Source organism: Panthera uncia (assembly GCF_023721935.1).
Source record: "Panthera uncia isolate 11264 chromosome B2 unlocalized genomic scaffold, Puncia_PCG_1.0 HiC_scaffold_24, whole genome shotgun sequence".
Lineage (NCBI taxonomy): Eukaryota > Metazoa > Chordata > Mammalia > Carnivora > Felidae > Panthera > Panthera uncia.
In genome coordinates this window covers 79,232,197-79,250,380 of record NW_026057580.1, presented here as the reverse complement: position 1 = coordinate 79,250,380, position 18,184 = coordinate 79,232,197, and the positions used below count along the sequence as shown (strand labels likewise).

The following is an 18,184-nucleotide window of genomic DNA, read 5'->3' as shown; positions in this document are numbered from 1 at the left end:
AATGTAAACATAAATGTTTACATAATGTAAACATAAATGTTTACATAAATGTTTTGATTACCTTTCCCAGATGATTAGTGATACTGAGCACCTTCTCTTACACCTGTTAGCCATTTGTCGTCTTTGGAAAATCTGAGTTCCTCTGCCCATTTTTTAATTGGGTTGTTTTTCGTTATTGAGTTGTGTGAGTTTTTTTTATATATGTTGGATACTCACTCCTTATCCAGGATATGGTTTGCACCTATATTCTGTTTTGTAGGTTGCCTTTTTGTTGATTTTTTGCTGTGCAGAGGAAGATTTTTAGTTTGTAGTCCCACTTGTTTGATTTTACTTTTGTTGCTTATGCTTCTTGTATCTTATCATCTAAAAACTCATTGCCAAGACCAGTGTTAAGGGGTTTCTTCCCTATTTTAATCTTCCTAGTATCAGAATCTTCCTAGTATGTTCTACAATGTCAGGTCTTAATATTTCATTCTTTTTTTTTTTTTTTTTTTTTATAATGTTTATTTTTGAGAGAGAGAGTGTGAGCAGGGCAGGTACAGAGAGGGAGAAAGAATCTGAAGGAGGCTCCAGGCTCTGAGCTGTCAGCACAGAGCCCCGTGCAGAGCTCAAACTCACGGATCACGAGATCATGACCTGAGCCGAAGTCGGACAATTAACTGACTGAGCCACCCAGGCACTCCAATATTTCATTCTTTAATCCATTTCTAGTTTAATTTTTGTGAGTTGTGTAAGATACAGGTCCAGGTTCATTTTTCTGCATGTGGTTATACAGTTTTCCCATAAAAGAAACTGTCCTTTCTCCATTGATTTTGACGTCTTCATCAAATAGTAGTTGATCACACGTGCAAGGATTTATTTCTAGGCTCTCTGTTATATTCCATTGGCCTATGTGTCTTTTTATGCCAGTAACATACTATTTTGAGTATTGTAATTTTGTGGTACAGTTTAAAATCTGTACCTGTGATATTTCTAACTTTGTTTCACATGATTATTCTGGCCATTTTGGGGTCTTTTTGTGATTTTGTACAAAATTTAGGATTTTTTTTCCTATTTCTGAGAAAAATGCCATTGGAACTTTCATAAGGATTGTATTGAATCCATAGATGGCCTTGAGTAGTGCAAACATTTTAACAATGTTCTTCAGATCCATAAACATGAATATCTTTCTCTTTTATTGTGTCTTCAGTTTCTTTCATCAAAGTCTTATAGTTTTCGTTGCATAGATCTTATACTTCTTTGGCTAGATTTATTCCTAAGCATTTTATTATTTTTGATGCCATTATGAATAGGATAGTTTTCTTTACTTTTCAGGTATTTTGTTGTTAATGTATCAAAATGTAACTGATTTCTGTGTGTTGATTTTCTATTCTGCAACTTTACTGAATTTGTTGATTCATTCCAACAGGGTTTTTGGTTGAGTGTTTAGGATTTTCTACATATGAGATCATACCATCTACAAATAAAGACAATTTTATTTTTTCCTTCCCAGTTTGGCTGCTTTTTATTTCTTTGTTTTACCTAATTGCTCTAGGTAGAATTTCTAGTACTATGTTGAATAAGAGTGGTGAGAGTTAGCACCCTTGCTTGTTGCTAAATGTAGAGGAAAGGTTTTCTTGGTTGAGTATGATGTTATCTGTGGATCTATTGTTTATGACCTTTATTTGTTGAGGTATGTTTCTTTGTAGCCCAATTTGTTGAGGGTTTTCAGCTTGAAAGGATGTTTTTCATATTTTGTGAAATGCTTTTCTGCATCTACTGAGATTGTCATATGATTTTTATTTTTCATTCAGTTATCACATTTGTTAGTTTGCATATATTGAACCATCCTTGCATCCCAAGGATAAATTCCATTTGCTCATGGTGCTACAGACCTTCTAATGTATGGTCGGATTTGGTTTGCTAACATTTTGTTGAGAATTTTTGCATCTGTATTCATCAGGGAAGTTAGCCCATAGTTTTCTTGTAGTGTCTTTTCCTAGCTTTGGCATCAGGGTAATGCTGGCCTGGTAAAATGAATTTGGAAGTATCCATTCCTCTTCAGTAATTTGGAAGAGTTTGAGAAGGATTGGCATTAATTCCTCTTTAAAAGTTTGTTAGAATTGACCAGTGAAATCCTCAGATACTGGGCTGTTCTGGGTTGGGAGGTTTTTGATTACTGATTCAGTCCCTTTACTTGCTATTGGTCTGTTCAGATTTTGTTTCTTTTTGATTCAGTCTTGGTAGGTTGTGTTTTTAAGAATTTATCCATTTCTTCTGGTTATCCAGTTTGTTGGCATGTAATTCTTTATAGCAGTCTCTTACAAACATATGTATTTATGTAGTATCAGTTGTAATGCCTCTTTTGTTTCTGATTTTGAGTATTCTCTCTTTTTTCTTAGTCTAGCTAAAGGTTTGTCAGGGGTTTTTTTGGTTTTTTTTTTTTGTTTTTTGTTGTTGTTGTTGTTGTTGTTTTTTCTGTTCTGTATCAGTGTTTCCGCTTTGATCTTTATTTCCTTCCTTCTGCTAACTTTGGCCTTAGTTCTTTTTTATTAGTCCTTGAGGTGTACAGTTATGGTTGTTAAAGATCTGTTTTCTTAATATGTACATTTATCACTATGTACTTCCCCTCAGAACTGCTTTTGCAGTGTCTCATACATTTTATTATGTGTTTCTGTTTTCATTTGTTTTGAGGTATTTTTTGATTTCTTCTTTGATCCCTTGGTTTCACAGGGGTGTGTTGTTTCGTTTCCACATGCTTGTAAATTTTCCAGGCTTCCTCTTGTTGATTTCTAGTTTCATGCTCTTACAGATGGAAAAGATACTTGGAATGATTTCAGTCTTCTTAAGTTTGAAAAGACTTTTGAGCCCTATCCTATGATCAGTTCACTCTGGAGAATGTTCCCTGTGCACTTGAGAATGTGTGTTCTTTTGCTGTTGGATGGAATGTTCTATGAATGTGTTAGGTCCATTTGGCCTAATGTATTGTCCAAATCCATCATTTCCTTGTGGATTTGCTGTCTAGAGGATTTATCCACTGCTGAAAGTGTGGGATAGTAAAGTCTCCTACTATTATTTTATTGTCCATTTCTGTCTTAAAATCTGTATTTGCTTAATATATTTATTCTGATATTGGGTGTGTGTGTGTGTGTGTGTGTGTGTGTAGTGTATATATGGTTGTTACATCTTCTTAGAGAATTGAATTGGTCCCTCTACGACATTATATAATGGCCACCTTTGTCTCTTGTTACCTTCTTTGGCTTAAAGTTTATTTTGTCTGATGTAGGTATGCTACCACTCCCACTTTCTTTTGCTTCCCAGTTGCGTGGAGTATCCTTTACTATCCCTTTATTTTGAGCCCATGAGTGTCCTTGAATCTGATGTGAATCTTGTATCCAGCATATAGTTGGGTCTTGGTTTTTTAATCCATCTAGCCAAAGCATGCCTTTTGGTTGGTGAATTTAGTACATACATGTTTAGGATAATTATTGATATGTAATGCTACCTTATACAATACTCTCTGGTTGTACTGTATTTCCATTCTTTTCCCTCCATTTCTGCCTACTTTTGTAAATTGGTATTCCTGGTGGTATGCTTTGTTTCCCTTTTTATCTTTTGTGTGTCTACTCTAGGTTTTTGCTTTGTGTTTACTATGAGATTTACATAAACATCTTAGAGATAAAAGCCCATTTTAAGCTGATAGCAACATAACTTCAATTGTATACAAAAGCTCTACCCATTTACTCCTCCCTTTTATATTTTTGATGTCAGTTTACTTTTTAGATTGTATATCAATAGAGTGGCTATAGTTTTTTTTAATAACTTTTTTAACATTTATAGTTAACATACCATCCTATCATAGAATTAGTTTTCTGAATCTTACTGTGCATTAGTTTTCACCAGTTTATTGTATACTTACATATGTTTTCAAGGCACTAATTGATTAGCATCTTTTCATTTAAGCTTGAACTTTCACCATTTTTTGCAAGGAAGGTATAGTGGTGGTGAATTCAGCTTTTATTTATCTGACAAAGTATTTTCATATCTGAAGAATGACTGGTAGATCGAGTATTCTTGGCTGGAAGTTTTTTTCTCTGAAAACTTAGAATGTGTCATTCCCCTCCTTCCTGGCCTGTAGCATTTCTGCTGAGAAATCCACTGATAGCTTAGTGGGAGTTCCTTTGTGGATTATGATCATTTTTTCTCTGGCTGCTTTTAGGATTATCTTCCACCTTTGACAGTTCATGTCTTAGAGAAGGTCTTTTGCATTGAGATAATAGCATAATCTATTAGAGTTGTGAACTCGGTTGTATAATATTTCCCAGGTTTGAGAAGTTCTCCGTTATTATTTCTTCAAATAAACTTTTTCCCTTCTCTCATCTCTGGAACGCTGATTATTCTAATATTTGGATACTATAGATCTCATGGGCTTTGCTCTTTTTTATTCTTTTCTCCTCTGTTCACTCCTATTGGGTTATTTCAAAATTTTTGTTCTCCAGGTCGCTTATTCTGTCCTTGATCTACCCTGCTGCAAGTGCTATTGCAGTTTTCATTTCTTTCATCATTCTTTGGCTCCAGAATTTGATTATTTTTTTATGACTTCTGGCTCTCCTAAATTTCTTGTTTTGTTCATGTATTTCTTTCTCCTGAATTTATCTTCCTGTGTTTTCTTGTAGCTTGTTGAGTTTCCTCAAAATAGCTATTTTGATTCTTTATCCACTACATTGCAAGATTCCATGCCTTTCAGCTTACTTGTTGGATTATTGTCTTTTGGTAATGGAATGTTTTCTTGATTTTTCATGTTTCCTGTAGTTTTGTGTTGGTTGCTTTCGCATTTGAAGTAGGAGACATCTCAAGTTTATACTGGTTGCTTTCGATGGGGTATACTCTTCTCGATCCTGTTATATATATCTGGGGTTCTCTTTGACCTCATGTTTATACACTTGCTGCACATTTCTTTTATACACTTGCACACTTCTTGCTCGCTTTTGTGGAAGATCTTAAGCTTTTATATCTTCCCTGGTTCTTACAACTCACCTTGCTGGCTACCAGAAATTTTTTGTTTTGTTTTCCAGATGATGGCACAAACTCATTTGTAGTTTCTCCCTTGCCTACAGATCATGGTGTTTTTCTCAGAGCACTCTCATTATCGCATCCTCTCTTGCTCTTGCACTCAGGAGTGCACACAAAGAGCTGGCTGCAGAGTGGGAGGTGTGGGTTTAGCACCCTGGGTGTTTAGGGTCCCACTTAGCCAGCCAGCCAGCAGAGATTCTTGGCTGAGGATCTCCCAGAGGCTTGTGAGCAGATTTCCTGCTTAAGTCCTGAGTGTAATTGGCAGAAACTGTGTTCCTGTAATTCTTTTTAATATCCACCTCTCTCTCCATCTTCTCCCTCCCCTTAGTCATGGAGTTTGCTCAGTAATCTGGGTGCTTCTGGAGAGAAATGGTTTCTCCAGAATTGTCACACAGAGTTGGGGTAGCTGGTCACTCACAGCTCTCATTTTCCCCCATGGGAGAGTGTCCATACTATATTACCATGGTATAGGGGCAATGCTGGCAAAGTTCTTCCCCTCTCTGTTGCACTGAAACTCCTCTCCCTCCCACCCCAACACACACACACACACACACACACACTCAGGCCATGTTGGAATCTTCCCACAGTAGGGCTAGACTTTTATAAATTGTTTCTCATTCATAGGTATTTGCCCATATCAGCACTCTAGGTTTTCCCCAACTGGGAAGAGCTTGGAGGGATTGGAGAAGTTTATTAATTTTGTAGCCTATACCAAAGTGTGTCTCTGCCTATTATCAAATACACAGGTGCACAAGACTCTTCCTTGGTCTTGGCATGTTTCTGGATCCCACAACGCCCATAGTAGCACTTTTGTTCATGGATGGATGCCTTATTTATTTGTTCAAAGCAGGAGAACAAAAAATAAGGACTTGCTATGTCATCAAGAGGCTGATGTTCTAAAAGCTGGGTTTTTTAAAACCAGATGGAGCATTTATCATGTGTTTATAAGACCTATTCATTTGTACAGCAGACTTTATACTTTCACATCCCATTCTTTTAATTTTTTTATTCAAGTATAATTAATGTACGGTGTTAACATTAGTTTCAGGTGTACAGTATGATTTAACAATTCTAGGTATTTCTCAGCATTCATCAAGATAAGGGTACTCTTAATCCCTTTTATCTGTTTCACCCATTTGCCCTCTAGCAACCACCAGTTTGTTCTCTGTATTTAAAGTCTGGTTTTTTATTTGTCTTTTTTTGTTAGTTTGTGTTCTTTAAATTCCAGAGGAGTGAAATCATATGGTGGTTGTGGTTCTCTGACTTATTTCATTTAGCATTATATCCATTCATTATTAAAAGCAAACCTGTGAAATAGAATATTCTCATTTTCTCATAATGAATTGGTTACAAATCTATCTTAAAACTGTCCTAAACAGTCACATAAACTATTTTTTTCAGATGCTCTTAAAAAAGATTTCATAGATAAAACTCTTTATTGAGTGAATATTTATTAATAAACTATATTTCTATTTCTTTTAGATTTTGGTTCTTTAAATTTGCCGCAGCAATTGCAATTATTATTGGGGCTTTCTTCATTCCAGAAGGAACTTTTACAACTGGTAACAGTTTTTGTTTTTTCTTTTTTTAATTGTGTGATGTTGATGTTCTATAAAGAAACTTTAATAACTATTGCCTGGAACTGTAACACTACTTCTATTTTTTTTTTCCAGTTGACAAAATCAAGGCATTTGTGTAAAATATTATTTATCCTTTTGTTTATTGTGATTGTGAAAATGAAGTGATAAAAAGTGAACCGGCCACTCGTTTGTATACTTTTTTTTTTCTTTCAGTGTGGTTTTATGTAGGCATGGCAGGTGCTTTTTGCTTCATCCTCATACAGCTAGTCTTACTTATTGATTTTGCCCATTCATGGAATGAATCATGGGTTGAAAAAATGGAAGAAGGGAACTCAAGATGTTGGTATGCAGGTAAGCTTTTGTCTTTTATAGCACATCTTCAGGATAGTTGAACTTTGAAGATGAGAGCACATATGTAGACTACAGGGAAATCAAGATTTTTGTGAAGAGATACACTTCAGGAGTCTGAGTGGCACTGAATCACACTGTATCAGCAACTTACTGAGAGAACTTTTAGTGAATCAGCTCTAGGAACATACTTAAGAATCAGGAAATAAACCAAGATACCCTAAATGGCTAAAGTAGATGTTGCAAAGGCTACTGCTGGCAGTATGTACCTTTTACAGCCTAGTTTCCTGTTCTACAGGAACTACAGGTAGATAAAATATCAAAGGGATTAGGGCTGCTAGAAATAAACAGTGGCATAAGGCATAAACATCAGCATGCAGAAAAAATATAAAAAGCGACTCTAGAACATTTCATTTTATGTAAGTGGAAAGATCCACCTAAGGGGATTCTTGTAGTAGTGTGATTAATGTGTATTTATTTATAATGATGATCTTGGGTCCTATGGTTATACTGCAAAACATGGATCAAAAACTGAGGGAAGAAAACCAGGTTAAGTGTATAGTCAGTCAATCCTTGTGCAAATAGTAGGGACTATGATGAAGACCCTCCCTAAAATGCATAGATGCTGCTCAGTTTCATACAATCATTGCCTTGTAGAAACGTGAACTCAGTATTGCTTAATTTTTTTCTGATTTCTTTAAAGAGAAGCCATAAATCTAAAATTTTATGTGAAGTGATCTGAGTTTTCAGCTAAATATTTTAATTCAGAGTGAAAGTTGTATCATTGTATCTGCTAGCCTAATATTTCTCTCACACAGTTTTTGTGGTATTTGATCTCGGTGGTTAAAACAAAGAGTTTAGTATTCAAAGAAATAAGCTTCAATTATTTGGAAAATTCAGTGTTCTAGAACACCCCATTCTTTAGTTCAAATTTAATACAAGAGTTTCTGTTTTGTTCCCTGCTCCACCAGCGCTTGGAACTTTGTAGGCATTCAATAAATATTCGTTGGGTGGATCCCCGTCTGGCACATCTACATAAATACCTGTGTATATGGAGCACACACAATAGCACAAAAACACACTGTGTATGTTTTAATTTACAAAGGAGAAACTAGGTTGTCTTATTAATCTTACATAATAAAAAATGTTTAAAGATACTAATATGGGAAAGCCTTGTTTTGTGGGCTTAGCATTAGCAATGAAAGTTTTGTTTCTCAGTGTCATTTGTAACTGAACAATTATGGTTAAGTAATTTTCCTTTTATTTTTCTGTATTTTGAAAATAATGACTAATGTATGTGAATGTGTTTGTAGTGGAGATATTACTATTAATAAAATACTTAGTCTGTTACTAACTTAATGTCCTTGAAAATATTATAGTGAGCTATATATGTGAAGACTATAAAATTTTCTGTGATAAAGTTCAGAAATAATATTCTTCCCTGCTTTTATAGCCTGCATAATGCTGACAATGTTAGTTGCTTAAAATACATTTTAGAGTAAAAAGTTTGTTTTTAAAATGAGCCCTATGTCTAATTCCTAATATTCATGATCAATTCTAATTGTCCAATTATATTTCCTTCACAGCACTGTTATCAGCTACAGCTCTGAATTATCTGCTGTCTTTAGTTGCTATCGTCCTATTCTTTGTTTACTATACTCATCCAGCCAGTTGTTCAGAAAATAAAGCATTCATCAGTGTCAACATGCTCCTCTGCCTTGGTGCTTCTGTAATGTCTATACTGCCCAAAATCCAAGTATGCTCTTTATATCATTAGTTTTTTGAAGCTTCCATTTTTCTGAGTTTTCTTAAATTTTGAATGGTGTCAGAATATTTATTTGTCTTGCTTAATTTTTCTTTGTAGGAATCACAACCAAGATCTGGTTTGTTACAGTCTTCAGTAATTACAGTCTACACGATGTATTTGACATGGTCTGCTATGACCAATGAACCAGGTATGTTTTGTTCGCTTGGGTTTCTTTTTAATGAATTCTGAAACTTTTTTCAGAAATGGTCATTTTATGAAATTAAGTCATTTAAAAAATAAGCCTCTAGAGGAATAAACAGTATGGAAATAATACCATTTTCATCTTTGATATATCACTGTATTTTTTTTTACTTTGTTTCTTTCACTAACAAAATTATAAGAGAGTATATGAAAATTATAACAAATATACCTAATTTGTACTGCCGTATTTGCGATAGTATATATACAATATCACAAAAGAAAGTATACAAGAAAGAAAAGCTGTTAAAATGCTCCTTGCTTCAGTGGTAAACAGTATAATTCTTTTCTTATTAAAATACTATTTCTGCCTGTGAGTACCTTGCAAGTGAATATAATAGGGCTTTGTAATGAATTTTTTTTAATGTTTACTTATTTTTTTTTAATACTTATTTTTGAGGGAGAGAGACAGAGTCTGAGCAGGGGAGGTGCAGAGAGAGAGACACAGAATCCAAAGCAGGCTCCAGGGTTTGAGCTGTCAGCACAGAGCCTGACACAGGGCTTGAACCGACAAGCCGTGAGATCATGACCTGAGCTGTAGCTGGACACGTAGCCACCTGAGCCACCCAGGTGCCCCTAATGAATCTTTATAGGCCTGTTACATTGCATTCCACGAGACTAACTTGTTTCACCCCAAATGATATATATTGGCTTCTAATCTCATGGAATATCATTTGGTGTGAAACAAGTTAGTGAGAAATTAGTTACTAATTTTGAAAAGGAAGAAAATGGTCTCTTTTACTTAAAAAGAAAATTATAAAATATGTTATCTGAATCTGATTTCAAGTTCATAAACTTAGTAGGTAATTTATCATTAGTCGGAGAAAGGCTTTTTTTATTATTAGAGAAAGATTAGATTTGTTCAGGTATTTAAGTGGTTAGAAAAAATTTTTTAGTAATTATTCTTAAAATGGCCCTAAGAATTGGTTGTTCCCCCCTAATTAAGGATTGTTTTCATTAGTAAGATGGTAATTGACCTATCTGGCTTCGTGAAAAACATTTTGCATACTTTAGTGAACACTACACAAACTATAATTTTTTCATATAAGAATACAGAGGAGATCATTATGACTTAATTGGACTTACCACAAAAGCATTTGCTAAAATTCTAATAACTGGTAATTTTATGTGTAAGCTACCTTGCTTATGTAGCAATGTATTTTGACAAGTGGATAAATTTCATTAAAGTAACTTGTTCTCTTACAATATATGTTAGGAGAAACCATTCTGTTTTAGTTTAGAACATCTGAATTTTTATTCCTAACTGTACTAGAGTTTTATTATACTTTGGAAAGGTTATCTAAATTTCACCTGTTTCTTGATCAGTAGAAAGCTTAAAAATATTTCTGCTCTTACATGAGGTTTAAAATGAAATTACTTGATTTTTCCAAGCACCTCTATAAAATTAGCAGTGTAATATTTAAGTCTCATTAATAAATAGCAGTTATCTTAAAGAGTTAAATAAAAAAAACAACAACTGTAACTAGGACCTGAAAAATACTTTCTATAGTGTTCTAACATTAATTCGACCTTAATTTACATTACAGAAACAAACTGCAACCCAAGTCTACTAAGCATAATTGGATACAATACAACAAGCACTATTCCAAAGGAAGGGCAGTCTGTCCAGTGGTGGCATGCTCAAGGAATTATAGGACTAATCCTCTTTTTATTGTGTGTATTTTATTCAAGGTAAGAAAAATTGTGCATTTTTTTAACAAGAAATCTAGCCTTTCATTTAAAAATCATTTTTTAAAAAACACCCTTTTTCCTTCTCTCTTTCTTCCTTAACTGTCTTTCATGCAGCATCCGCACTTCGAACAATAGTCAGGTTAATAAATTGACTCTAACAAGTGATGAATCAACATTAATAGAAGATGGTGGAGCCAGAAGTGATGGATCACTGGAGGATGGAGATGATGTTCACCGAGCTGTAGATAATGAAAGGGATGGTGTTACTTACAGTTATTCCTTCTTTCACTTCATGCTTTTCTTGGCTTCACTTTATATCATGATGACCCTTACCAACTGGTACAGGTAATTACATTTCATGAAAACTTTGCATGTGGAAATTTCGATGTTTTTCATGATTCCATCACAAAACATATGGTATGAAGTACTTTTTAACCTCCAGTGTACTTCAAAATTTACATCTAAGTGAGATCAGTATGAGAAATGCAGACTACCTTGCTTTGGCATTGACAAATATTCCATATCTTGATGAGATTAAAATAGAAAGCTTCAGATTTTTTACTAACATTTTTTTACAGAAATACCATGTTAATGGTTGATACACCACAATGGTTTTCCTAATTTTTTAAATACTGTTAACCCAGTTCCTGACATAATGGAAGATACCTTTTCTGTTTTGTTCAAACTGTCTTTAAAAGCACTAAAGTTCTCAGAATTGAGGTGAAATACATTAATGTAGATTAATGCAAAGAACATGGCTACTTTAAAATTGGATTCTCTTCAAAGTTGTAATTTATATTTTTTTTAGCACTTAATAATACATAAGTCTTTTTCCAGTAATAGGAAGGTAGTTATTAGTATTTGTTTTCAAAAATTCTAATTTTGTCAAAATGATTACTGAAAGATTCCATTTAAGATTCAAGTTGAACTATATGGTTTGGGCAGTTCTGTTTTGAATACTTTTTAATGCATAGTACCCTTACAACTTGTAAGAAGACTAACAAACAAGATGTAGGAAAAAAGATTATTCATTTTGAGGGCAGTCTTTACTGGTATTTATTATTGAAGTATTTTTAAGAATTCCTACACTGCAGGAACATATTAAATGATGAGAATCCATGTAGTTCTCAATAATTCACAGCTTTGGCTGTCAGATAATAGTAAACGTTAAGAATTTAGATCGGGGTGACTGACAGGCTCAGAGGGGCATGCGACTCTATCTTGGGGTTTTGAGTTCGAGCCCCACATTGGGTGTAGAGATTACTTAAAAAAAAATCTTAAAAAAAAAAACAACAAAAAAACTTTAGATCAAAAATATTTTTGGTATGTTTCATCTGCACAAAAACCAGTTAAATTTGAGATGTGTTTTCTTTCCAGTGTCTTAAATTTGAGAAGGCTGAAGTGGGAGAGTGGTTCCCATATACACTTGGAACAGATTATATTTTTTACACAGGATAGGACATTTCACTTACCCAGAAGTTACACAACTCCATTTCTCTGTATCTCAGAACTACTAAGCCAGAAATATAGGTTCCCCCCATTTTCTCAAAGTTGGTGTTACACTACTACACTTTTATAAAAGATTACGTTGGTATAGGTTTTTGTTACTTAAACCCAAATAGAATTTCTGCCTTTAAGAAAAAAGCCACTTCCCTTACTCATGTAGTTTTGTAAAAGCAAACTGGCCTGACATAAACTTTTGGAAAGTGGGGACTTTACGTAAAGAGCATCTGAGTATCAGTAAAAGAGTGACCTCGGAGGCCTGCGTCCTTTCCTCCTTTAAAGGAAACAGTGAATTTTACCTTCACGTTTGCTATTAACGTAGTATGGCTAGCAGGGCAGCAGATTAGCCCAGAAGTTGTATGTCTGTTATCACAAACTGTGTACAAAGAACACTTAGGAAGTAAGCTAAGTAGCATGATGGCTGATAATCCAACGCTTTAAATTTTTTCTTAAATTTTAGGTATGAGCCTTCTCGTGAGATGAAAAGTCAGTGGACAGCAGTCTGGGTGAAAATCTCTTCTAGTTGGATTGGCATTGTGTTGTATGTTTGGACACTAGTGGCACCACTTGTTCTTACAAATCGTGATTTTGACTGAACAGGACTTATGGCATGAAAGTCCCACTTGGATCATTGCTTGTTTGAGATTAACAGTATTCCCAACTTTTGTAAAGTTGTGTATGTGTGTGCTTCCCATGTAACTTCTCCAGTGTTCTGGCATGAATTAGATTTTATCGCTTGCCATTTTATTCATTATATTCTTGCCATGTGCATTGATATATGTGTTAGAATGAATCACAAAGGGAGAGATTTAGGAATCTGTTGGTGAGTTAGGAAAAGTGGACATTGTTAGGTTTATCCTTAGTTCTATGCCTGTGAAGTTAAGAGTAAAAATAAAACTGCTTGACAGTTTATTAAATTCTGCTATCTAAGCTGTTCTAGAAAGTATAAAAGGAAATGTATGGCTGCCTTTTGAAATGTTTGATGCCTTGCCCTACAAGAGACTGCAAAGAACGTGGCTATTGCAAAATTGTGTAAGCAAGTCACTTAAATGCCAGTTGTCTGAATAATCTTTTCAGGTTTTCCCTGTAGATTATGATGGAGATTGAGACACAGGAGCCTTCAGAGAAAGATTGGTAGTGGTGGGTTACTAAATTGAATACCCAAATAGTCTGTAATCTTCCCTGTGTAGGGATAGCCTTTCTTACAAACATAGTGAACTTTGTTTTGGTTATTATGAACATATGCAGTATAGGCTCATTGGAGATGTTAGAACTCTGAAGGATTTAGACAAAGCTTTTGAAAATGATAATCATGGGTTAGAAGGCAGTTGTTGAAAATGACTGTGAAAGTCCATTTTTAAAATCAAAAGTGGTAAACTTTTGATAGGACAGGAAGAAACTGCAATATACTAGGCTTGAGGAGACACTTAGATAAAATCTCATCCAAACCTTCATTTTATAAGTAAGAAGAAACTGAAGCTCAGACTTCTAATCTGTGGCCAAGCTGGGAAATCCCAGGTTTCCCAAAAATAGCTGGCATTTTTTGGCATTTAAAAATAACTTCTATTCAAAATACATGCATAATAGATTTTATACCTCATTAGTGGTGGATAATTTGTATTTGCTGGTGTCCAGCTTGCCTTCTACCCATAAACTGAGGCCAGAATGACAGAATGCTATAGAATATAAACTGCTTACAGTACATTTTACAGCTCAGAAGATATTTAAAATGCTTTTGTATTTGCTGCCATCTAATTAAAATATATAGTTTATGATAATCTTTCAACCTGAAAAACCAAGCAGTATGACAGTTAACTTAGAAACTTAGTTACTTGTACACATCATTAGTGTCTTAATCTTAAAATCTACATTTGCTTCTTTTAAGGTATTTATTAATGTAAATGAAATATATAACAATTCAACTTAATTCCCCAACTTTATTCTGGGTGTTGATATTGTGTTCCATCATTTTGAATGGCTGTGTTCTATCTCTAAATAAATGAATTCAAGACAAAGTGTGTGGTGTATTAATTCTTTAGCAACTCAAATTTAGGTGGCTATAATACTCAGACCTACTTTTCCTCCTGCGTATAAAAGAACCTGAAACAATAAGGTTAACTGTCCATTTTGTGTCCTGAAAAACTGAATTGTTTCAAAGGTAGTAATTATATCACACCCTTTTTTGGTCCTCTGTAAGTGGCACCTGAAATTGGATCTCAGGTAATTAAGGTGATGTTCTCCTAAAGAACCTTTAGTGGGTGGACCAGTTTAATTTGGAGAATATATTTAATTCATTAGATAGCTATTCTACACCTGCTGTGTCCTGTAGGCATTTTTTCCTAAGTTGCAAATTGGTGCTGACACAAAATGGTATTTAAAAAAGTCTCTTACGAGGGGGCGCCTGGATGCCTCACTTAAGCGTCCATCTCTTGATCTCAGGTCTTGAGCTCAGGGTCATGAGTTCAAGCCCCCATGTGGGGCTGAAGCCTACTTAAAGTCCCTTACCAAGGGGGGAGGGGGGAAATAAGAATATAATTGTAAATGAGTACTCTATTCCATTTAGTCCAAGGTTTAGTGAAATGGTCTGATTCCCCCAATATTATGGGCAAGACAATGCCTATAAAATTCTTGGGCATTTATTCAGAAAAATCTTATGTTCACACGGAATCCAGTACCTGAATGCTTATCACTTTATTTGCAATAGCCCAGACTAACAACAACCCAGAAGTCCCTCAACTGGTGAATGTTTAAACACACAGTGGTACATCCATATCATGGAATACTAACTATAAGACAAGAGTAAACTGTTGGTACACAAAACAACTCGACTGGATCTCCAGGGAGGTATCCTGGGTAAAAACAGCCAATCCCAAAAGGTTACAAAGGATCATTTCATTTATATTAACATGCTTTCAATGATGCAAATAAAGAAATGGGAATTCGTGGTCTTTGGAACCAGGGATGAAGAGAGAAATCTTGGTGGATGGGCTAAATGATTATTTTACAAGAAGTTGCCAAACTTACAGAGTCACTGTACCATTTCATATTCACACCACTGATGTATGAACAATTCATTTTCTTTGCATCCTTGCCAGCCTTTGTCACTATCTCCTATTTTAGCCGTTATAAGAACATTGTGTTATCTCAATTGTGGTTTTAACTTGCCTTTCCCAAATGGCTAGTGATGTTGAGTATCTCTTCATGTGCTTATTTGCCATGTATATGTCCTCAGTAAAATGTTCATGCCTTTTGGCAATTTTCTAATTGGACAGTTTAATTTGTTGAGTTTTGAGAGTTCATATATTCTAAATACTCATCCTTTATCAGTTAACATGGTTTGCAAATACTTTCTCCCAGTCTGTAGCTTTGTCTTTCCATCTTGACAGGGTCTTTTGCACAGCAAAAGTACTTAATTTTGATTAGCTTCAATTTATCAATTTTTAAAAGACCGTACCTTACACACGTCAGTTGTTTTGTAGTCCTTTATGTTAAACTTGTCACTAGGCCAGTTCACACTTTTTAGTACCCTATAACAGCTCTGAAAGCATCCCCGTTTACTGAGCAGATGCTCTATTCTTCCACCTTTGATTTTCTGTGTTCTAAGATCTAAGATAAAGAGAACTTTTGTTCCTTTTTTAATGAACATATTAGGGTTCTCCCAGAGGAACAACCAGTAGGATATTCTGATAAGTGGTGAAAATGGCACTTCACCTCTGATCTTTCTTACTCCCAAACCCATAACCCCTGTCTAATCATAAGCAGCATGGTAATCCCAAATTGAAGGTCACTACAAAATATTATGCCAGTGCTCCTCAAAACTGTAAAGGTCTAGTTTATTTGTACTGTAGTTAGTCTGACACCAGTTCCATGAAATTTGTTGATTTGCTTTATGGTCTAATATGCAACCAACTCTCAAATATTTCATGTGTGCTTGAAATGAACATTTAGGCTCTAATTCTTAAATGCAGCATTCTACATATGTTCATCACAGTATCATTAGGTCCTTTTCCTAGTCTGCAGACTATTTTCACACTGAAACTTATCACCTGAGTATACCATCCCTATGAAAAGCACCATGATCCACCCTAAAGGAACATTCAGCTGCTCTAAGTCCTATGCTGTCTCCTCTGGCCCTACTTTTATACCACAGTCTTCATATTGTTTTACAGGCAGTATACAGATTTCCTCTGGTAAATGAGAGTATTAAGAGGAATCACTTTCCAGATTTTCAATTTTCACGTTACTCCTTCCTCAATTTGGATCTGTGCGAAAAGATGCAAAAGGACATCAAGGCATCCTCCATCCCTCTTAGCGATTACTCTCCATATTTAACAAATATGTACCTCTTATGCATTCTGAATCTTACCAAGGCACTTTGGATAAAATCTCTTGAATATCCAATAAAGACACAATTTTTAAGTATTGGTGTGAAGGAAGGACATTGGGAAAAAAGGTCCTTTTACAATTCAGGTAGTTTCTATTTTTTTGCTTTCACTGAAATAGAAGGATCATCTAAAGTCACCAGAGTTAATAAATCATAATAAAATAGTTCTGGTATATAATTCTGAAGGAATTCAGAGAATTGACACTGCTACAACAAAATTCTTCCATTCTCATACTTTTTTGTATTATAAATGAAGTTTCTTAGAGTTTTACACCTATGAAAACAAAAAGGAATAAAACTTATGCTCTTAATATTAGTAATATTCACCCCCAGATACAAAAAAAAAACTGGGGAAAAACTCCCCCTCCCATCAAGACCTGTTCACTCCACTAAAAATATATTTCTGATAAAACTTATGTTTAATAACAGTTCACCAAAATATGAATGTTTTATTAGTGGACAGTAAGAAGAGATCAACCAAAAAGAAAAAAAAGTTCCAAAGGCAGAACATAAAGTTTGTTCCCCACTCACCTGAAGTCTACAATGGGTGTCCAAGATTGATAGGTGGCTTTCTTCTAAGCAGTGATTCAGGAAGCCAAATTTCTTCCTCCTTGAATGTATACTCAGAAGCCACATACTCCTCTGCATCAGGCTAGTGAAGGGGGGTAAAAGAGCAAGGAGGATTGCACAGGGGAGGTTTTCACAGACCACACCTGAAGTTCTATTACATGACTTCTGATTTATATGGAACTCAGTTCCATAGCCACCCTGTATACAAAGGTGGAAATAATCTAACTGAATGATTGAGAAAATGGTTTGGCACTCACTTAACAGTCTCTGCCACATGTATTTATACTGTTTTGATCAACTGTGTATTTATAACTGGAGACAAACTTCTTTAATGCTTAGAATCTTAAGGTTACAGGAAACAATTTCAAATTTTGTTACAGAGAAGTGTGACAGTATCTTCGATGTATGACTCTCACAGATGATAAAAATAGGATAAAATTCTTTGGGAGAAGTAGAATAGATGATGATGGATAGCAAATCACTGTGGTATTTAGATTCCTTTAGATACATTTTAAAAAGCACATAATTGCATTTTTAAACAGTAATGACTATTTTTAAATGGTAGTATTAACAACACCCTAAATTCCTTCCAACTAAGGATGAAAAATTTTAATTTCAACTTAAAAAGTGCTAGAATATATAAAGTTTTTCAAGATTTTTAGAATACTTCTAGAGCTCCAAAATGTCCCCAAAGAGAAGAAATTTCATCATATTCCACACTGAAGGTAAGGGAATAAGAAAAGTCTCTAAAGTTGTATCCCTTCCCAGTCTCTAAATTCTTGTTCTCAACCTTAACGACCTCTACAAAAGTGACCTCTACAGCTTATGCAGAAATTTCTAGGGACAAAAGATGCCATTGTCAGAGCCAAATATTTTAGGATCTGCTAAGGAAGGGTTTCCTATCTCTGTGCTAGGTTTTCCTTTGAATTTTTACAACATAGTAAGAGAAATTCCAAGATACGACAGAATATGGCCAAGAGGAAGGTAATTTGTAATTCCTAATCAAATGGCCCTATCAAATATTCAGATATAAACTGCACTATTTCCAGC

The 18,184-nt window shown here is 34.7% G+C and overlaps 2 protein-coding genes across 4 annotated transcripts in view; one reads left to right on the top strand and one right to left on the bottom strand.

The window, feature by feature from the left end:
- Nucleotides 1-14,149, top strand: part of SERINC1 (serine incorporator 1) — a 36,046-nt gene extending 21,897 nt beyond the window's left edge. The window contains exons 4-10 of the mRNA XM_049654279.1: nt 6,535-6,614; nt 6,846-6,983; nt 8,567-8,736; nt 8,845-8,935; nt 10,533-10,677; nt 10,792-11,022; nt 12,641-14,149. Of these exons, the coding sequence (XP_049510236.1) occupies nt 6,535-6,614; nt 6,846-6,983; nt 8,567-8,736; nt 8,845-8,935; nt 10,533-10,677; nt 10,792-11,022; nt 12,641-12,776 (991 nt within the window). The 3' untranslated portion in view covers nt 12,777-14,149. The remainder of the gene's footprint in view (nt 1-6,534; nt 6,615-6,845; nt 6,984-8,566; nt 8,737-8,844; nt 8,936-10,532; nt 10,678-10,791; nt 11,023-12,640) is intronic.
- Nucleotides 10,758-18,184, bottom strand: part of HSF2 (heat shock transcription factor 2) — a 43,776-nt gene continuing 36,349 nt past the window's right edge. For 2 of the 3 annotated variants that reach the window (XM_049654274.1, XM_049654278.1), the window contains 2 exons: nt 17,096-17,216; nt 10,758-10,916 (listed from right to left, as the gene is read on the bottom strand). In XM_049654274.1, the coding sequence (XP_049510231.1) occupies nt 17,212-17,216 (5 nt within the window). In that variant the 3' untranslated portion in view covers nt 10,758-10,916; nt 17,096-17,211. Of the gene's footprint in view, nt 10,917-15,634; nt 15,787-17,095; nt 17,217-18,184 lie in introns of all 3 variants that reach the window. The other variant, XM_049654275.1, reaches the window with a different exon arrangement.